This window comes from Lonchura striata, chromosome 2, assembly GCF_050655825.1.
Source record: "Lonchura striata isolate lonStrDom1 chromosome 2, ASM5065582v1, whole genome shotgun sequence".
NCBI classification, from domain to species: Eukaryota; Metazoa; Chordata; class Aves; order Passeriformes; family Estrildidae; genus Lonchura; species Lonchura striata.
In genome coordinates, this window is record NC_140704.1 from 50,075,523 (window position 1) to 50,099,045 (window position 23,523).

Genomic DNA, 23,523 nt, shown 5'->3' on the forward strand with positions numbered 1-23,523 from the left:
CTGGATAATCTAGTCCTTCAAGGGGTTAATGGTGTTTATCCAAAGTCTAAAGTCTTTCAAGCTGTCTGTAGAGCTTCTCATGGCTCTGATGCACTTTTAAATTTTATTAGGAATTGGATAATTCAATGTACTTGGTGACAAACAATCCTAGAGACCAAGAAATGTGCTTGATTAAATGACTTTAAAATGCATAAAGCCAAGTTACACTTCATGCAATCAAGAAATTTTGGCCACATGCACCCTCCAGAGACTTTAAAAACGTTAAAAAGACAAAAAAAAAACCCCGAGGATTTAAAAAAAATCCACACTCTTCATGTTTGTGAATAGGTTCAGCTTTACCACCCTTATTATAGGCCTTCATGCAAAATGTCAATGTACCATAAATTCTTCAGAAATATCAACACTGTAATTATATATGCTACACTCCTGACCATTTGCTTGTGTTTTGACATGAAATCACCATGCTATCAAACAACCCTCATTCTATCCCCCTTTATAGTCCAGAGTGATAGATATTTAAAAAAAGCCAGCTGGAAAGGCAGAATCATGGGGATTGAACTACACATGAAGAGAAAATCATTGATTTTGAAGCCCTTTTAGAAAGAGTACATCTATTCAATTTGTTATCTTCTGTTAAAGAAAGCACACAGAAGAGTATCAGAGCAGCATTATCATAACCTACGACTCATACATTGATGCCAAAATAACAAAGGGTGTTAGGTGAAGAGGACCACCTTTGACATTCCATCAGGAGTGCTAAAATTGGATGAAAAATAATGCTGCTAATACCTTTTTCATAAAAACCTCTCTGGTCTATTTGCAGATAAGTACTACAACATTTTTTATGAGTGTGAGTGATGGATCTGCAAGGTTAAAACAATTTTTTTCAGCAATCTATAGTTTCACGTGCTCTTTTTGGGCATTCGGGCTACAGATCTCAATCAGCTTCTCAAAATTATATCCAAAATAACTCAATAGTACTGTGTACTATTCAATCAGCAAAAGCAGTCTGCATCCCACTCAGTAATTCAAAAGTACAGTTATAAATAGTATTTTAGAAATATATATATAATACAAATAGGGAAATAAACTTCTACCAAAACATTTGTTCACACGCACATAGAAGCATTAACAGAAAACATTATCACAAGATAACCAACTCAAATAATTGAAGAGAATTCAGAAAAAGAGTAGACACATATGCAAGATTAACATCCTCTTTGTCAAGTTATTCCACTGCATTTTTTTTATTATTTTAGAAGAATTTGGTGCTAGTCCAGATTCTAGAGCAAATACCAAATTTGATTATGTAGTCTGTTTCCAAGAAACTCATTTTTTGCTGAAAGACATAATATGGTCATTGGAAATTACTCCATGATCTCACTGAATGATCATAGGTGGTGAGAGCTGAGACCAGAGTTGGAAGACATCACAAAAAATCATATCCCTCTATATGGATTATCCTTCCCAAATGGAGATTAAATCCTACTTACTAGTGTATGCAAGGAAAAGGCCACAGACTGGAAAAGCTGTTTTGGAAATCCATTTATGAGCATAGACCTCTACCAGAAAATATGTTCAGATGAGTCAATTGCTCTCTTTTCCTGATGTGGTTGATTAAAGCAGGGTCTGGATTCAATCTGTCATTACTCCAGATAGCCTTATCAACTGCCATAAAATTATTTTTCCTCTCAGGACTGCACATGAAATGTTGTACCCATTAAAGAATATCTAAGAGGAGAACTTGACAAAGTCTCATCAGCCTTGAACTGGGGACTCTTCGATTCCTCTTTTCAGAAGCATTTTCAGATGCCTTCCTATGAAGCAGTTGTATATTTAATCAAAGGAAGCATTTCTAGTATAAAACCAGTTCTCACTGTTATGAATCTTCTGATGTTGAAACACTCCCTCCCAAGTTTTGTTTGTTACAACTTCTAAGTAGGGAAGAGCAAGATGAAGACAAAACTATGTAATTACATAGAGTCAATTACAGATGTTGCAAACTGTGATAGAAGCAAAAGAAATAAAGGATTAATGTCAGTTACAGTAATAACAGAAATACCAGCAATCAAGTCAGGAAAGCCAGGCTACTAGAGCAGCAATAAGAAAAAAAGAGGGATTTACAATTATCTTAGGGATTTCTTCTCTTCTCACTAAATAGATCTTCATGAAGCAGCAATTTAGCCTCCAAGCATTTGAATCAAAGTCTGGCATAAGTAACAATTCATAAATATTACTTAACTGAAGCAAAATACATGAATAAGGATTTATGCAAACATGAAGTAACTGACTGGGAGTAGATCCCCTAGTCAGGAGCTGTATTAGTCTTCTTCATCAGTAATCTTTTCCATCTGTTTCATTTTAATGCAGCTTATCCCTCCATATCACTACTATGGAAAAGCTAAACTTGGCTAAAAAAGGCAAAATAACCAATGTGGTTTATAAATGAGGCGTTCAAGCATTCCATGCACTAAGGTGAAAATACAATGAAAAATTAAATTATATGACTCAATGTACTGAGGTGAAAAGTTATTAATGTTACATGTTGGGAGAAGTGGTTCCATAGGAATTCTATATATTCATTCACTAACCCTTCCCTATTTTTTACTTTAACATCTTCCTAATTTTTCAGTGTTTTGTTGTCAAAATCTGTGGTTTTTTCCATTGAATTCTAGCTATACCTTCTCTTAAGATGAGACAGCTTTAAGTACTTGCACTCTCATTTTTGTCTCTCCTTGGGGCAAGTATATGAGGATAGACTCTCAGTATATTTAAGGATTTGCACTCTACTGATAACAATAGTTAATTAGTGGGGACACAAAAACCCAAAGAAAAGCAAAAGGACAAATTAAGTCAACAATAATTAAGACAGAATATAATTGCAGTACTAATTAAAATAGTTTTCCAGTAGGAATGGATAATTTAAATATGAACAAAACACAGTAATGAAAGACTCTGCTGCCTCAACATCTCTTTTACTTTCCAGTACCCTGTGAATAGAAATGATAACATCACCAGATTTTTTTCCCTATCTATTATTCCAAATATTTTGTTGTATATTTATGATTTATTTAAAGAATGGTCTTTCATGACATTACCAATTTTCCTTTCAGCTTAAATACCAGGACTACTGCTTTTCAAAACAGAAAGGGTGTTTAAAAATTTATCCTTGAGAGTGTCCCTCAAAAAACCCAAAAGCCAAATAAGTAAATAGCTTCTATATTAAACAATTCTTAATTAATTTACTAGAATATTTGTACACTTCTTAGTTTCAGTGCATATTTCTAGGGCAACAATAGCAAATGATACAGAACATCTATTTGTACAAAGGAATAAGTCAACGTTACTTTGAATAACTCTGATAACTTGCATTTTCATCCCCCAAAATTTGCATATTGTGCTACCATAAACTTGGTGTCTCCTGAGTGAAACCAATTAAAGTTATTAGAAAAAGATATGGTAATGTTTTCACAATCAGTATGGAGAGACCTTCAGTCTTCCCGTGAATGCAGGTAATTAAGTAATTGAAAAGTTGAAATTCAGTTATTTTCACAGAATTTTTCTTCCTCAGATATTTTGCTATCATGATCAACCAAACAAAGTAATTAAAAAATCTGTTTTTCAATATTATGTGCTTAAGAGGGAAAGAATATTAAAAAATACAGTATTACCATAAGGAATCTAAATGGAAGAGCTGTGAAAACATTGATCTGAGAACCAAGAAAATATTCAGTGAATTTTTGAATGCATGTAAACTGGACAAAACTATCTGTCAAGACTGTCAGATTTTTAAAATTAGGCTGAAAACAGAGGCAACAAAATCTCTTGCTTGATCTTGAATTCAACAGAAAAACCCATGTCCTAAAACAGAAATCCTTTTGCATAATCTTCTATGTCCTTACAATTTGGAAAACTAAACAATTCTTCAAATTTAATCTATCATTGTTTTAAGACAGTTTTACTTCCTGAATTGCCCATATGGAAAAGGGAAACAAAAGCTCTAATTATGATGACAGAAGAACTGAAATGGTACTGTATGAGTAAAATTAAAGTGGATGGTTAATCTGAAGATATTTTTTTTTCAAATTTCATGATGGCATTAGCAATTCATTAAATATGAAAATTAATTGAGAATACTGTTTTGTAGGGTTTTTGGGTTGACTAATTTTAAATTATTTTCTGGGTAATGCTTTGCTGCAGTTGTGGCTGTTGTTGTGCATCTATTCTTCAGCTGGGTATTTGGTTTTGACCAATGGCTATTTCCCATCTCCAATAGTTCAGTATCAGCCTGAAGACTACAGTCAGACAAATCTGTTGGCAAACAACTTCTAAGAGGTAAACACTATGCTTAGTGAAAGAAAGAGAAAGAAAAAAAGAGTGTAAAGGAAATCACTCCTGATCCCATTCAAGCAGACCATTGCCCAGCCACTCTCCAAGCAACCGTTAACTTGAAAATCACATTGCACATTTTCTTCCTCTACCCCAGAGCTTTTATGCATGACAATTCCATGATTCCATGAATATTTAATTTTCCCCATCATATTTTTATTCTTGGTTTCAAACCCTTAATTGATCTTTTTTTTTCTGAATGCACCTTAAAAGCATAATTCTCCAAACTTGCAGTGATTATGGAAAGCATAATTATATCTCTAAGCACTATCTTGTGTATCACAATTCCTTTTTCTTTGTACAGCATGCCTTTTCCTTTTGCAAAGAAAAGATGAACACCATTCTGCCAACGTGTACTGATCTGTGGCAATGATATTGCTTACTGATCGTCACTTCACTTAGTATTTCCTATCTTGTAATTTTCCCATAAATTACCCGAGGACGTGCTCCATGTTCGTGCAACCAACTATTTCCATGAACCCATATAAACAGCATCGTACCAATGCTTTTCACACTATTATTAACATAAATTGCCACCTTGCTAATATCAGTTCTTATTTACAGCTGACAGGACAGAGGATTTAGCTATGTGTAGAGTCATTCTGGATGTAAATCTCCATATTTAATACTGTTTAAAAAACATTTTCCAAGCACAGTATGCTGACCTGTGGTTCTGGGCCAGCAGCAAATTCAAACAACAAATGAGAAAAATGCTAAAAATAAATTGGAAGGAAAAACACTATAGCACAAATACTGAAATACCTGCAATGCGAAAGAATAATTTGACTACCATACACTTAATATTGCACTGACCAGATTGAAATATATTTCCTCGTATTTATAGAAATATTCTTCTAAATCCACCAAATGTCAGAGGAAGCAAAATAACAGATTTCCTCTCAGCCCTATTTCATATACTAGGATATGAAATCACTTCCATGCCCAAATTTGAAAAATAAGTTGCAAGCAAAATTTAGTCCCTGGTCCTTAAAACTCAATCAAGTTCCTATTAGAGTTGAGGAAAGGACAATTAATTGGCAAATAAACAAGATCTGTACTTTGTTACTTAGTGTAAAAAGCCAGAACCCTATCAAATGACAGCAATACTTCTGGATGACTGCAGGATGAGGATGGTTGTATTTGTGCAATACAGGAAGTTATTTTCGTCTGAAACATGATACACTTCAGTATGCCTTATTGGCAGAAATATCCTATATAGATCATATAATAAAACATAACTCTAGCAATTTCACCTGGCAATTAACTTAATAAAAATAAATTACAACAAAAAAGGCTAGATTCTTCAATAACTCTGATAAAGGTTGTCTATCTGTATATAAATACAAATCAAGTAGAAATTACGCAAATGCACTAACTCAGCACAAGTCTGACTGCTGCAACTTGGAACAAATCAATTTTGGTATCTAAACATCTTTCCCTTCTGAAAGCATGGATTTAGCTAAAGAAACTTCACTGTCAAACTCAGCACAATGTTTAGACCAAAGAAAATAGAAGGAAAAACAGAACCCATAAAAACTAAATTACTATTTTATATTTTCAAAACAATAATGAAGTTAATAATTTATATTGATAAGTTGTGAAATGTAAATCATATAATAACTTGACCTGATGAAGCTGATCTTTTAAAACTAGATTTTAAAAAAAAATTTGTTCTGTTTTTTCTTATTCTCCACAGCATTCAGCCAAGCAAAAATAAATTGCTCACACAACCCTAAATCAGCTGTTGTAGAAGACTGCTGGCCATCTGATGGGTGCCAGGTGATGATTATATTACATTCAGCATATAACCAGGATGAAGTAGACTGAGACTTTCATTTTATCTTGATAGTTGAGCAGCCACACAGAGAACACAATTTTCAAGCACTACTGTTTTGTGTGGGATCAAAAATGATCAGACCCAATTGTAGAGCTCTGCATTTCAATATTTTTGAAATTTTCTATAAATACTAGTATTCAATTATTAAAAGTACTTTTGATGCAAACCTTCCAGCTGCTTTATGTTCTTCAGTCACAGGTTTTGATTTAAATTGGAACATGTATTTAAATTAGAGTTAATGCTTAAATTGAGCCAATGCACTTGGCTGAATCTTCTAAGGAGACTCTAGGAAAGGAACTTCTTGGACTGTGATTCCTTTTTAACTTTTATTTAGACAATTTCATATCAGAGAGTGAAAAGTGTAGTGACCTCAAGAGCTTATGAAGAGATTTTTTAGTATATCCTAAAAACAGAAATCAAGATTTGATATATATTTAAGTGGCTAGTTCAATTTCAAAGCCACTTAAGATTAGGACATATTTTTAAAAGTTCTATGTTCATCAAAGCAAATGTGGATTTAATGTACCATAAAAATCCTGTGATGTTTTGTATGAAACTGGAAAGCACTTAGTTCTAAAATGTTTTTGAATGAAAGCGACAGCAGATGTTTTTGCCTCACTGTCCAGGACACGTCCAGACACGAAAAGCCATTTTGTTATTTTTTGACGTATAGCTTCCTCTGCATTCTCAAAAAGCTTAATTTTTAAAACACAGCAAATCTCATTAAAGTTATTCAAAACCTGAAAGCAACTGGTGTGGCAAATTGAATTTTCAGTATTCTCCTGATCTCAAGGAAGTTACACTAGATGTGACTTTATTCAACTTAGAACTTTGAAGTATTGTTGAATTTTCCAACTGCATAAAGCTATCCAACCACTTTAAATGTTCCATATTTTTATTTTTCTGCACCACCTCCATACATTCTGCATTCCTTCCATGGCCCTCATCTTAATTTCCCCAAGACAAGATTGTATTAGTACAATAGTTCCAATTAAAATAACTCCAATTTGAGAACAAAGAAATTAAGGCCAACAATGATCTCCTCAGTATATTTTCATTGGCTTCCAGAAAGCTTTCATCTGCTATATACACAATGATTTGAGTGCTCCATCCTTCCTAAAAATTGCACTATTGCCCTCTTCCCAAGCAGCTCTCAAATTCACAATCTCTCTAGAGGACTGCTGATGTATAATTTCTATATCTTCACCAACTAAACTATGATCCTCTTTCAATGCCCCCAATATCCTTTAAACTCTTGCCCATCTTCTATAGAAGAGTCTGAAAACTATTTGAAGGAGAGTAACATAAGCAGACAGAAAGAAGTAGCATCTCAGAACAAATTTTCATAGGTTGAAAAAATGATCAGTGGAAGTAATAAGCCTCCTACACATATAATAAGAATTATTCAGTTATAAAGCAGGAATAAGAGAAAGAAAAAAGGAATCCAAACATGAAAGAAAGAATGTAAAATAGAATGAAGTGAAAAAAAAGGTGAGAAAATTAAAAAGGCAAAAATTAATTAAAACAATTGTTCTCCTTAGTACTGAAGCTATACATTGTAGTTTTTACTTTTTTATTTTTTTTTTTTTAACAAAGCTACTATTAAAATGCTCTTCTAGACTTGAAAATTTAGGCTGTATATTGTGAATATCTTGAATATTCCTGACTTTCTGACATGCCTGTATTTAAGAAGTGATAACTCTTAGATATACTCGAACAACTTTTACCAAAATAGATATATAAAAGGAATAGAATTCTAAACTGTTTGAAATTCCTAATAATAGTAAAGTGTATGAATAAAATAGAGTACCAAGGTATGAGGGATAAAACATGAAATAAATTTATTAGGTTAAGTTTATAGGAAGAACATCACACAATATGGCAACAGAAAAATAATTTCCCTTCAATGTTAAAATGATCTATTTTTGCAAATATCTATATTTCAGTAAAACTAAATCATCAGAAATAAACAGCAATTTGTGGTGTTGATAATCACAGGATTGTAATCTGCATTTAAATTTGACACATTTTTATTGCAGTTTTTTTTTTTTTTACTATAGATAATTACAGATATTACAAGTTTCTTCATTAATATAGAAGGAATATTGGGAGATTCCCATTTGCAATTTATTATGAAACTCGTAATCATAGACTCTGGCCAATTACTGCGTATTTCTCTAGTCCTATGCACAGACATGCAGGTTTAGGTATCCCCTCTGGCAATCACAAGCATTACTAAGTTTGATACATTTTTTCAAGATGTTGTTACACTGTTTTTGTATAAGAAAATACACAACAGAACAGGGCCCTACTTTTTCTAGAATTACAATAATCCCAGTCATTACCATTTCTTAAATTTCTCTTTAAATAATGAATAAGGCCCTAAAGTGGAGTATTTAAAAGACAGATAGATAGAGAAGACAGAAAGTTGCTTGCTATAATTCCCCTTCAACTTTATCCATGAAACTACTTATTAATTACAGATTTTGATCTTTGATACAGATCTAAGTAAGTTATTACTTGATGTCTTGGATAAATATTATACCAGAAATACTTTCAAGATATTCTGTGACTTGCAAACCTGCTATTCCTTCAGTTTATAGGATTGTAAGTGATTTAATAAAAGCTTCTGCAAAGTGAAATATATTCCTCCTCCAAGAATTATGCCAAACTATGTGCATATGAGAGAGAGAATGCACTAATGTATGCTATTTTCTATCTGCACAATGTAAAGAAATTTCCTGTGGCTTTAGAGAGGGCTTGTAGTACCCTTCAGCTGAATAGAACTAAGAGCTCCTAGTGTCTTGCCCCACTACTCAGTCCAGGGCATGCAGATCCCAGGAACCCTGACTGCAAAGGAAAGGTATTTTCTGGAGTGCTTTTCTGCTTTGGTCCTTCTTTAATTCTCATTAGAGAATCTATAATTACTGTTATGCCTGCCTGTTTACCAATGTCCACCCATTTGCCTTGGAAGGATATCCCAACAGGGTGGATACAAGGTGTTCAGGTTGCTCAGGGCATATCCAGGCTGTATTTGGAGAGCAAGGCTCTGAGAAACAATGCAAATGTTCCTTGCTGTCAGTATTACTCTCCCTGAGTTCATAGACAGATTCAACCTAGAGCCATATGCCTGATATTTGAGAACTCCTTATATTTGAATTCAATATATTTTATGAATTAAAACACTTTTTTAAATTAACAAGAGAGCAGGGAGACTTATAAACATGAAAAATGACAACTTGAAGATGCCACACTTTACTGATGAAGTAGAGAGACATTGGGAATAAAATAGCAGCAAGAAGATGCCCACCACACTAGTCTAGTGAATTGTTATTAACAGTCTTAATACAGGACATAGGATTTCAGTAAGGTCCATGTTTCTCCCATTAGTGTTGCAGTACAATTAATCTGAGAGAAATCTCAAAGAATATCCTGAAGTAGGAGAGAAATAATTTTAAAATTTGTTTTGATCCTGCACAACTTATTTATTCATGATTTTGTTAGCAAGCAAGAATGCATTGCTATTTTTCAGTCACTAAAATGAGAGGCTATTCTATTATCATCCCTCATTCACAACTCCTAGCAAGGATTACAAAGTTTGAGAGATAGAGAAGAATGATCCTTTAATACACTGAATTGAGAGGATATTTGTTGTATGCTTATTCTTAAAATATAGATAAACAGTGAATTCTTGATGAATAGGTATCTAATGAAAAGATTACTGAAGAGAGCACAACAGTCAAAAAACTACCGAGTCTTTTTTCTCTCTAAGCTTTTGTTCATATACTACACTGAATAATGTTAAATCTTGTACTGGAACATGATTGTGAACAAAAGAATTTGCCATTAGGCCAAAAATCAGTGTCTGTATTAATCAGAGCGAGAGTCAAGATATTTTAGTTCAGTGAGAGTAGTTTGCTCTTTGCTTAGCATGGTAAAGGTTGATCTGCATTGAGCACTAAACTGTGGCCAGCAATCCTCTCATTTCCTCAGTACTCCTGCATTCCATGACGCTTTGCACAGAAAATTTTAAACAAACAAAACTAAATTCAAACAAACCAAAAACCTCTAACATTTGGAGATTTTTTTACTTGTGGGTGAAAAAAATTGGCATAATGGCACAGGGCATCATCATACACGGATTAGTTTATATGTTTGACAATTTTTTTTGCCCAGTTTGCAATTTCAGGTTTTCCAAAAAAGAAATTGGTTCAGTATCTCTTCCAACCATTCTTTCTACTTGACACAGCTCTTTGCAAAAAAACCAAAAATGACAAAAACAGAGTCCATACCATAGGCCACAGATGATTAAAAAGAAGAGAAGCTTTGATCTCTTACTCCTGTGTCATTCTACAGTAACACCACTGTAAATACTATTAAGATTTTACAAAAGCATATATTAAATCAGATTATGTTACAAATATCAGAGGTAGAGACAGAAAGAGTCATCAAAGAGGAATGAGTAGTGAAAAGAGAAAAAAATGTTAAAAGAAATTTTGAGATGGACCAAAGTTATCAGAAAACAGATTATTTATTCTTAAGGTGATGGGAGAAAAGATTCCCTTAAATGATATATAATGTTCCAAAATACAAATATTTTTGCAAATACAATTTAATCTTGATACAATACACTCATTACAGCCATGAATTTACAGAAGTGCTCGGTCATTTTAAAAATAGCTTGACAGATATTAAATACATCTCGAATTCATGAATTATTAAGATCTATCCTCTAAGTAACATGTACCTAATTAGACATCTGTAGTTTAAGCAAAGCATCGTTGTTGCTGTTGTGTCAATACACAGGATCTTAAAAGGCTGTGTGTGAAACCCCAGTATTAGCTGTAGAGAATATTTTCTTTACAGAGTCCATGTTGACTACCAAAATATTCCAAAGCAATGTACACTTCCAAAGCAAATGAGTAAAATATGTCCTTTCTATGGTAACTAAGACAGCAGCATGCACTAACTTGCTGGACTGTATTTCAATCTTTTTCATCTTGTTAGCAGCCCTATCTTTATCATTGCACTGGACAACAAGTACCCAGATTCAAAGTTTAATTTCCACCAGCAGAAATATTAAGCATCCTTCCATCTTTTTTTTTTTTTCCTGAAAATCAGCAGATACACTTTTCCAGAAAATATGGTTATTTATTTTTTATCAATAAATCCTATTAATCAAATGAAGTATTTTTCCCACTTATTCTAAGAATCTTAGAAAGTGATCATGAATAATTTTTGCTAGCAAAACAAATTTCCTGGAAACATAATTTAGTGTCCATATGTCGTTTCAGTAAAGTGTCTATCTTATGGAAAATCAGAGGGTAATTAAGCTTTTTGTCTTCTCACATTGAGTAATCTCACTATAACAAAGTATTTCAAAAGGTGGATGGGAAAAGGATCTTGTTGAAGTTACTCCTTCTAAAAAGAAGGAGGTAATCTCCTTTTATATAAGCACCTATATGGATACAGATCTCCACAAAGAAATCTGCAGGTACCTATGGCATGTTCAACAGGCACATACAGGCACAAAAGTTTAAGAGGAAAATGAACTCTCCTCCCCCAGATTATAGTGGCAATGATGCTGCATGAACCTGATTTTGTAACAGGCTACACTTTTCTCACACTCCCTTTAAGCTTTAGTAAATCCTAATGCTGTCTTCATATACACCCAGGCAATGTTGGCATTGTTTCATCAGTCACAAATATATGTAGACAGTATATGAAGTAATTGGAGGCATTTCATGGAAAGAATATAAATTACAAATAAAACATGGAAAAACAGAGAAAATGCATGTGGAATTATTCACAGGGTGAAAAGGGGAAAGTATTTCAGACACTGTTTCAGGCACAATCTGGAAAAACATTTTAATAGACTGATTTAACAAATAACATCTAGCATGAATACATTTAAAGTACAGTAAAAAAAATACTCCTGGAATAAGATGTGTCTGGGGTGGTTCATATCCATGCTCCATATTCTGTTTGCATGCATTCTGCTGTGTTCCAGAGGTTTACCTGAACTCACTAGGAAAAGCCTGTACAGTATCAAGGGTGGGACCTGGCAACATTACTAACAAAAACCAATTCTTTCAAAGAAGTTCCAGACATTAACTGATGTCTGTTTAAAAAGGGTCAAAATCCTTCCAAATACACAAGTAACAGCTCAATGCCCCAGGCTGTCAGGGTACAATGTAGGAAAGCCTAAATCTAACCTTCAGAAGAAGGGTAAAAGCCTCAGCCTCAAGAAATCAAACAGCACTGACTCATTCATGAAAACAGGGCAGGCAATATTTTAATAATAGTTGAACACTTGTTAGCTTATGATACAAAACAGAGGGCAATTAATGAAGAAAAGACCAAGAGAAGACCATAACACAATAGGGAATAGAGTTCTGTGTTATGCACTAGAAAATGCCATTTTAATTGTGTATGTATAACTGGATTATTAATATAGTTCTTTCATTCATCTCAGGAATGAGAGTGAAGAAAGAAACATTGGATATTTTTTACTGTATATTTTCACAGGAAAAATATACTCAGGGTACTAAAAATGCATTTAGGATATGGGTAAGGAGAAATTCTTGACAAGACACACAATGATGCACCATTGCATCACCCAGATCCATTTTGTCTAAGAAATTAATAAACTATTCCATTTTGGTCATTCACCAGGAAGGATTACTTTTCCACAAAACAACCTGTTTTTATGAAGAAGCAACGTCTGTGATCATTTCTGTGAAACATTACCCATGAATGGTTCCAAACAACTTTTATAAAACATGATACCATAAAAGCAGTGGGGAAATTATTGACTTCCTCTAACTTTATTTTAAGAAATAAAGAAAATGAATCTTTTCCCATAATAGGTAGATCACATTCACATAGAGAAAGGATATGAGAAACAATTGATTTGAAACATTCTGCTAGAATTGCCAAGTTAAAACTCATATGCATAACTTTTTCTTAAAAAGGCATAGCAAAAAAAACATAGAGTTCACTGCACTGAAGTTACAATTTCCATAGAGGTTTTCTAATATTCCCAAGGCTCTTATCAGCTACTGCTATTTCTAACAAACATCAAAGCAACATGTACCCTTTTCCACTTTAGTGATACTGGATTAAATTTAATTCCTATAGAACAGCAATGAAAACTTGGAAAATTAGCAGAAATAGTTCATCAGCTAAAAGAATGATGAAGACTGAGTAAAATAAGGAGACTCAGTGATTAAAGTACCAGAAGAACTCAAAGAAATTGGTAAGAGACAAGCAAAGGGGCAGAGCAAAACAGAGAAGGGTGTATTAAAAACTGTCTGGAAAAAAATTGCCTCAAGATAATAATTTATTTGTCTACCATTTACCTAAGAGGTATTGTGTGATGTGTATTTAATGAGAAACATTTAGCATATTCATTATTTTGTGCTTCTGTTGTATGGCAACATAATGATGACTAATGGAAAAATAAATCCCCAAAAGCTAAAGGTTTCCACTTCTAGAACAAGAGCATGTAGATCACAGTGGAGCAAGGTTATTGTTTGTGCTATCCTTATGCTTTAAAAATCACTGGAAGTTGAAATCAGCTTTTCTAGAACATTGAGAAGAAGGGGTCAATCAATATTATTAAGGCTGGACGACATACATGACAGCTTAGGGACATGTTTTCTGGAAGAAGATTGAAGACAGAATGATGAAGCCAGAGCAAGTTTGGAGAGACTTCCATTCATCACTGTAGTACTGCAGAAATCCCATTCCTCCCTTAGGCTCCTTTTCAAAAACTTCTGTTAAGCAGGAATTATATCTTCAACTAGCACTCTAGATCAGTTAAAGTTCATAAGTTCATTAAGTTCTGGTTTGGATGGCTACTGAGGAAAAATAGCATATTGCAATTTTAAACTTTGTTTTTATCTCAGTCTACACATAAATCTTACTTCCTACTGGTATTATGATTGCTTTATTGTAACTGAAACAACCAAACATCAAATTGAGTTTTCTATTTCACCTGTTTAGCTCCTAAATTCATGAAGCTCTTGTCTCATTTCCTCCAGAGACAAACAAGCGTGAAACAGTAATTCATATAGTGCAATAACTCTGCTATATGTTTTTCATATGCTGCCTGCAGGCACAATGAATAGGAATAAAAATTGGAACAAAACACCATCAGATCTTGCTCTGTTCTCTGTATCTATACTTTTAGCTCCCACTCTCTGATTATTTGTTACAGTTCTTATAGCTCTGGGAAATGACAGACACAGATTCTGTGAATGCAGTAGCCCATCTTCCTTCAGGGTTTCATTCCCAGGGTGAGAGGAAGGATGGCAGAATCAGCATGCTGTTCCCTCCCCTCTTCCTAGGCAGAGATCAGTGGCTCATGGAAAATTTCATACCAAGAAAGTCACAAGTGGGCATTATTAGGGAGTCTCATGAAAAGAGTGGATGAAGATGTACAATTTTATTAACTAGCATTTTGCATTCTATGAGTATATTGTATCACTTCTCTCTGTATAGTTTTGTTTCTTACAGCAAAGGCAGGAAGCTCCTTTCTATGAGAGTAAATTGATACTATATATTGCACTGCCTCTTTCCTCCTTGTTAACTAGTGGGCACAAAAGGACTGTCTTTCACCTCCAAGCTCCTCTTGGCAAATAAGGGAAATGTCCTATCACGTCCCATATCAGCTGGAAAGTATATGGGCATTAAGAACCCCAGAAACAGTTTTCTGCATGTCCTCAGTACTAAACATATTATTATCCTCTCAAAATGTATGTTTCCAAGGGAACAAACAGAAAAGTAGATATGAGAAGTGCAATTGTAAAAGAGAAAAACAGCCCCCAAAAATCTGCATGTTATTTTTTTTTTCAAGTTTACATATATTTATGTTATTATGTTGCAATTATGATCCATGGACTTACTATTTCATTCATTTATTAACTGCCTCAGTTGCCAAGATTAAGCCTCTATCATGATAATAACTGCATACTCACAAAGGAATTACTATTCTAAATAGACAATAAGAAGCATCAATCTCACGCTTCACAAAAAACCAAAATCAAAAACCATCAAAACCTGCAACAGTCAGAAACCTGTACCAAAGTCTTGAGCATAAAGGCTGTGAGAAAACTGCAGCCACTACAGGATCCTTGCTTGAAAAGAGTTTCCTCAGAAATTTATGGTGTTTCTTATGATAACATAGTGTTTTTTCAGCAGAGGTATCTTGTTTCATATTTCCTTAAGAAAGTCACCAAGCTATCTTGACTAAATTTGTTTTTTGGATAATCTTCAGTGAGGCTTTGAAGCAGACCCCTATGTTTGAACATAATTCATAACATATTGGGCTGCAAGTTCAAAAAAACCCCCAAAGCCAAAATAGTAAAGATGGAAAGTTGCATTTCCAGATAGCCTTTGCTGATTACTAGACAAGAACTGTTTATTCAGCTTAGAGCAGAAAATTGAACCAGATGACCTTCTGCAGTACCTTCAAACCTGAATTACCCTATAGCCTTATGAGATTCCTAGGTATGTTTTCAGAAGTCACTTATGACTTCATTTACAGGGAACTCATTACCATCTTCCCTCAGACTAAGTAGAAAGGCAGCGGCATTATTACCTGTAAAATCACCCCAATCCCTCTTGTCAGCAATGATTTTAAACTGTTTGCTAGGATGTGCATGTTACTTTGCTGGATGAAAACTTATTATTAAGAAAAATAAGATGTGAAACAATAAAGTCTTTAAGTCTAAAACTCATAACATAAGAATGAGAATTCTTAGTTTGTACAGACTAATTTTATATATCCCTCTGAAATCACATGACAATGAGATTTCTTTGGGTGCTGTACCTCCAGCCAACAAAAACTCACAACAAAACAGGCTTATTAATATGAAGGTTTCTCTCAAACACAGAATTTTGATGTAGTTTCTGTTTCATATAAAAAATGTTATTTAAGCTATTATTAGCAGCAGAATCAGTGGAATTGCATATATCTATACCTTGTCAGGAAATGCCACAACAATAAGCAGCAAAAGCTGTAGTCCACTTACAGCTAATAATTACCTGTCATTAATAGATCAATTAACAGCTGGAGTCCTGATTTGTTTAAATATGTTAACTGAGCAATTTCTCCCTGGGAAGGAACTGTATTTTAAAATGACAAAATTCACAAGAAACAAAAAGTGAAAAAGTTGAATTGCTTAACTATCTTCTCAGATTCCTTAGTTCCCTTTGATACACTTTAAAACAAAAGGACCTTTCTATCCTAAGTGGTTTTAAATATCTGAAATGTGTGTGAGTAAAGGTCAAGGCCACAAACACTATCCTGATCCCATGATGCTAATAGAGGTTTTACTATTGGCTACAATACTGCAGAATATTTCTCAGAAATACTCCTGAGAAATACAAATTTTGTTTTCTTCTTCTTTTTTTTTTTTTTTTTTCATTTCTTTGTGTGGGAACTGTATTGCAATGATTTATATAAAAAGCTCAGTGGTGGAAGATGCCACATGAGTTCTTTGAGCTGTGCTGTGAGATGAATAGGGTGACATAATGTATTCAGCAAATATGGCAATCCTCCAGAACAGAGAAAGGTATGAAAAATTATTTCCTTAGTTTAGAAAGCATACACTGAAGCCAAGAACCCATAGAAAGAAAATGTATTGGCCTCTTTCCCACTAACACACAAATCACTGTGGTTCTATGTGTACAAAGCATTACAGGTGTTATGCAAACACTGCAATGTGATTTTTTGTTACTGTCTAGGTAGAAATAATCTTTGTAGCTTCTTTCTCTCGCTTAAAAGGAAAAAAAAACAACAAACAAACCCACATTACAGAACATCTGTTGAAACTCATTTTCTAGACCAAAAACAAAAGGCTTATAAAGAGAAATTTCTAAGAGAAATTATTTTTTCATAAAAAGGGGAAAACATGAAGAAGATACCTGCAAAGTATGCTCAAAATTTTCTAAGAACATTTAAATATAGTATTTTGAAGTGCTTTTTTCTTAAAAGAAAAAAAGTCATCGAGTTATTATTTTTTGTGCTGCTTAATTGTTCTTTAAATCTAGATGCTAAACACCTGAAATTACAGTATGTGTTTATTTTATTATAATATAAACATATATTAACAAGTACAAATTGGTCCTGAAATAATAGTCTTATACATATCATAGAAGAAGAATCTAACACTGCACTCTGTGCAGACTATGAGCTTTCTAAATACAATATCTCCAGGTCTATTACCAAATAAATTTGCCTGCTAAATACCTGCCACAGCTACATTCATATACAACTTTTCTGAAGCATTTGCAAGCAGGGAGCTTGTATCCATCAACAGAATCTAATCAGAACACCTCTAGTTTTGAATATGATTCAGGATTCTGTACATTAAGGCTCAAGAAGGAAGAACTAATTTTCCACATTGCAGGGTCTCTGTGCTATGCTAAATTAAGCAAAATAACAGCAACAGAGACAAACCATGCATTAGAAATAGTTAAAAAACAGCAGGGAGGATGGAGAGGAGTAACAAGTATTACAGTGTCTATTAGCTAATGGAATGCTTATGGAAATAGGAATAAGATACACATGCATTCCAAATTACTACTTATCTATAGCACCATAAGAAAATATACAAAAAAATTTGAGGGAAACAACCTAAAGTATAGCACTGTAAGCATGCAGCCACTAAATCTGAAATGCATTTGAATTGCTCTTATCACAATGAACTCAATTCACAATCACAAAAATGTTTTATGTCTCCACTTATAAACCAGTTTTCCCTTAAGATCTATTCAACATCAAAATCTATCATACATAATTAGAGAATATATAAAGTACTTGCTGCATATTAATAGAGCTTTTAAAATTCAATTCCTTCTTTGTGTGCTAATTCTGGAACAACTAATACTTCTGTCTTTATTGGTTACAGGTAACATTTTTTGAGGAGGTACATACAGAAAAGGTCTCTTTTCTAGTAAAACTACACAGCAAAAGAGGAATCTTATACTTAATCTACTTGTAGATAATAGCATATAATTTCTCACACAATTGCAGTACTGACCATGCCATTTTCTACAATGTATAAGGCACCTGATTACCCACAAATGCTCTGCATTTAAGAAACTGTTTCAAAAGCGTTAGTGGAAAAATTCTCACCTTCATTCAACCAGTGCCCTTGATGACTGTAGCATATGAAAGCTGACAACCAGAAAAAGATTATAAAGTTCAAAGCAATTTTTCATTGCCTCTATTGATTACACTTTAAAAGTTACTGTGTTTACTGAATGCCACCTGCTTTAAGGAGCAACAGATCTGAGAGGAGAACACACAAACACTTCTGCAAGACCAATCATTTTTGTAGCAAGCAAACAGGCAAGTTTTCTTAAGAAAATAGTATCTTCGGTATTTTCACCCTCTTAGTCAACTTTAACAAAGGAGAACAAAGAAGTATGTTCAATGCATGGACTTACCAAACAGCAATACCTGTTAAATTGTTGAGTTAAAGCTCTTTAACACCATATTTAATCTATATCCCACTCTCAGCCTACCTGGTGTATTCAGCAGCCGGGACATTTTGCAAGAATAGGAGATAAACTGCTCACAGTATTCAGCACTACTGGTAATGGCAGAAATCTGGTCCATTGTTGCACTGTAGTTAAGCTGCAGCACAGATAACTTCTCTGGGCTGTTGCCTCCCACAGAAGTCTGCATTTGCAGGTCATGGTACACAGTTGTCCATACTTTATCCTCTGAAAGAGAGGGCAAGAAAGACAAGACAAGAACTGGTAAGAGACAAACAGTGGAACTGAGTACAAATAAATTTAGGCCTTTGACAAAATATAAAAGTGTTCTGCAAGATATTTGTTGATATTTGGTAGTGGGGAAGGAGGGCACTGCACATGAAAGATCATTATGTGACAGCATAGTTCCAACTATGAACTGATGAAGGGAAAAAACTGACCCCCTTAATGAAAAGATACCAAATATACCATGTGAGAAGTCTTCCTTAAACAACTGATGCTTACAGTTACATTTGGAACGAATAAGGATTAACTTTGATTAGAAAGGTAGAAGCCTGATGCCCTAAAGATTCAAAGCCTTTATGTGAAGAACATTCACTGTTCATGGTAAATTGCTGTGGGCTGGAGAGAAACACTGCTTTAGTAAAGTAGTAGTAAAGTAACAATAAGGATGCACCAAATTCTCATGTGGTTACACATGTAGCAATAAACACTGAAAATTTTTCCACATTTTTTACCCAGGATGTGTTATAGGGTAAAACAAAATTACTGATTATTGAGACTTAAATATTTTAAAATAACAGCATCATATAACTTTACTGATTTTGGTTATGGTATTGATAGCACCGTAGGAACTAATCGAAGTAGAATGGAAGTACAAAATCTTCTGTTTAGTTGCAAAAAGGCACAAAGAAGGAGTAAAGACAACTTCGAATTTTTTGATAAGAAATACAGCAATACTGGCCGAATCTAAACACCCACAACAAAGTTTTTTTTGCTGAATCATGCAAAAACTGTGTTATATCCACCCCAGAACAATGTCTGTATGCATCATATTTCTTTGAAGTACTGAACAACAAGTCACTGTAAGGTTACTGTGAACTATTTGGCAGTAGTTACCAGAGAAGACTTAAGATGAGGTATTATAATAATGAAACAACACATTCCACACACCTTTTATAGCAAGATTTGTTGAAGTTGGAAGGTAGTTTAGAAAGGAAACAAAGACAAGGCACAGAAACTTTGCTGTTATAGACCAACCATTTATTTTTCTTAGAGGGACATTCCACTAAACTAAAATGAAAAAAAATATTATCTGAGCAATTTAGGGCTTCAGAATGAAAAGTATGAAGATTCAGTCAATACTGAAATATACTCTTCCTGGAAGAGTGCTTTTCTATCACTTAGGTGTGAAGAATTTTTAAAATTTAGGTTGACTGTGTACCACTCCAAAAATCCACTATCTCAGCTGATATGTACTACTCATATTGCACATCTCACACAGACAAAGGCTGAAATAGGTCTATTATCTTCTGTTAACAAAACACAGAAAATTCTCTTTTCACTATACATTAACCTGAAACACATCACCACAAAACTTCCTAGAAGAGAATTAGATTTTGTCAGTAATATTTGTAATGTAAGGTTATTTCATATTTTTAAGTTGTTTTTCTGTTTTTCTTTTATTTTTTCTGCCTTATTTATTTCTACCCCTGAGGGCAAAGTCAAAGAAATCTGTCTTGGAATAAAAAATGCAGAACCTTAAAAACATCACTAAGAATCTATTCAGGTGCCTTAAACTGGGTTGTAGGAAAGCCCAAATTACCAAATGATACAGGCCTTTGCCCCAGCTATTCTGTCAAGCAACACCACTGACCACAGCTGTCCTTCAGAGATGCAGAAACAAAACACACTCACACAGCTAACTTTGCTGTATTTATCACAAAAACAGACTCTCCAAGGAGATCACCTGGCATTTTCTAGGTATACTAATTCACCTGACAGATGTGCCTTCCAGCGATAAAACCCATAAAATGTAGTGCATTGCAGTATGTTTTCAATTCTTCTATGTAAATCTCTTGCCTGTTAATGCAAATCTCAGTCATTCTAAAACTTGTGACCTGCACGTTGATATTTTAACTACGTGGAAACACTTTGCTAAACTGACACACACTCAGAAGTGCTTCAGTACGCTTCACCAAGTTCACAGGAATGTGCTCACATACCCTGATGAGTTTTGGTGCGACCCAGAGTAAAGATAGCTCTCCACATTATGATTATCCTTATCTCCAGGATTCTATACTCTGCCTTATTTTCCAGTCTTAATTTTTACTGCATAGTGTCAGGCTATTTTGGATTATACTGGAATCATGTGGACCCATGTGTTTGCAACTGATATGGTGTTAAGACTTTCTAATCAAATGTTCAGAGATAAGGTAAGCAAAGCAGACATATCCTCCACAGGTTGTACACATCACTAGCCAAATGAGATGAAATTCAGCATGTGATGCAAGATGGTTATTATTTTAATATTCATATCCTTAGTCCAAAGCTCTTTGTAAAACACAGCAATATTCTTTAATTGAGAAAAAGAAATTTAAAAATCAGGAGAAAGGAATCCCACTCCAAGTACCAATAAAAAAATTTAATTGCCATCTTTCAAATTATATAGAGAATATGTTCCAGTTTTGTTAAGAGCCTGGTATGGATGTTTACTGCAGATTCATTTTCAAGAAAGGATTGAGATAGTTTATACATTCACTGACAAAAACCTCTCATTTGTGGCAGAAAGCACTGTACATGTAAGAACACAAAACTGTCTGTAAGGAATGTACTAGGACACAGCCTCATATTGGATTTTTGATCCAGTAAGACTCCTAGACTAACCACTAAGAAGGTACAGAATGTGACTAGCAATAGGAATTGTCTTAGACACTATGTTTGAGAAGGAATTTTCCTGTGGATATCAGATTCTAGCCAATATACAGTCACTTCCCCTCCAAGTTAGAAAAAGCAACTCAATCTCTTCCTGTTGTCTAAAAGATGATGGGAGATTGATTAGCATACAGCTGGTCAGATACTGAAAATAAACCTAGGTCTTATTTCACTTGCAACTAATTTTTTGATAGTCTGGCTCAAATGACCCATGAACACATTCAGCAAGCTATGTTGTCCAAATTCTGGAAGCTGAAGCATTTGTGCCTGCAGGTCAGGCACAGAGAGAGTATGGGGCAAAAGTTGCAGCTCGTTTACTGAAAGGAAGCTCCTTCTCTGGGTAAGGGATTTAATGCTCTTCACATATTTTCCTGATTTAATTGTACAGCATTGTCATGACACAAGGGCCAAAACTGTATGGGCCTTTTCTGGGCTGGGAAAACACATTAACAGGGTAATATGGTCACAGACAAAAATCCACCTCACCTCCACACCAAATACAGATTCCTGAATACATATAGCTATATATTTGTGAGGCTGGCTTCAAGGTGTCTGGAAAGACTCAAAAGAGATAGATGCCAGGCAGAAATTTCAACCTTATCTACTGAGTGCTGATTATAAACTGCTTTTCACCTTTTAGTCTTAAAAATTTGTTCATGTATTTATACTTCCCATGGAAATCAGCTAGGCATTTATAACTTGAAGATAAGGCAAATATCTTCACTCATGCTTTCAGTTTCTCAGAAACTCCTTATTTCTTAAGAGCATTGCTGAGATGGATGGAATCAGTACCCTGCTTGCAGTCACCTTCTGTTACAGAAAAGGTAATGCTATATAGTTAACACTATCTCAAATACTTGTGTCTTCACCATTTATGGCATTGTCCCCATGTAGCTGAGAACAGGATATGGTATTCATGGTTAATATATCCTTATTTTCTGTCAAAAGTACACAGAAGTCCCATTTAAGATATGCAGAAGTGAAAGATCTGTCCTAGTTAACAGTAATTTGATACATACTCCTGGCAATTACTGTCACTGCAATACTGGAATGAGTATTCCCCTAATACACAAGCAGTTATTTGAAAAACACCTGGCATATGGCTACTTCTAACCACAAGTGTTTAGAGACAATTTGCCAGCCACAGCTGCATGTATGACTTATGCACCACCAAAATACACTTGCCCTACACATGGAAGTATATGAAGTCCTAACTGGATTTACTAGGCTGGTTCTAGCTTTCCCACTGGAGGACAAAGTGCCAGCACCAGCTAATCCCCAACACTTCAGGAAAATAAGGGCCTCCAAGATGACCACTTCTTCATTGAAATGCATATCTTAGAGCTTTTTTTTTAATGGTGCACAGCGTGTTGCAGTTGCATAGGAAAAAATAAAAGGTTCTTCCATTATTTTTTTTTAGCAGTGAAGACGAAGTATAATTTTCTTTGAATAGATTGTCAAAGAAGTAACCACAGATTCTTAATAGAATTCATAATGGTTTTCACTAAGAACAATCTAATTAGATCTAAACTGCTGATACATTTGATGCAATTATAGAGAAAATAGGTTCCCTGTAATTTAGTCTGTACATTGCTCTTTGCTGAAACTGTTCCTCTCTAACAGACAGATATTATAGTAAGATTAAGTTCCTTAATTTAAGAATAATTTTTTTAAGAAAGGAAATGACCACTAGTTTCCTTAAAATGACAATAAAGTGACATAATTTATTTTGCTGAGAATACTTTTCAGCTGCAATGACTGACTTACAGTTCTTCCTTCTCACTACTCCTTTTTCCAATAAAAAGTGAAGTAGATGTCTAATAAAATAATCAATAAGTATTAGTAATGGTTCA

General features: G+C 34.2%; 1 protein-coding gene across 5 annotated transcripts in view; it reads right to left on the minus strand.

Moving 5' to 3' along the window:
* Window positions 1–23,523, minus strand: part of CNTNAP2 (contactin associated protein 2) — a 1,072,692-nt gene that overhangs the window by 287,018 nt on the left and 762,151 nt on the right. For all 5 annotated transcript variants that reach the window (XM_031503926.3, XM_077786381.2, XM_085573411.1 and 2 more), the window contains one exon: window positions 18,764–18,964. In XM_031503926.3, the coding sequence (XP_031359786.2) occupies window positions 18,764–18,964 (201 nt within the window). The remainder of the gene's footprint in view (window positions 1–18,763; window positions 18,965–23,523) is intronic.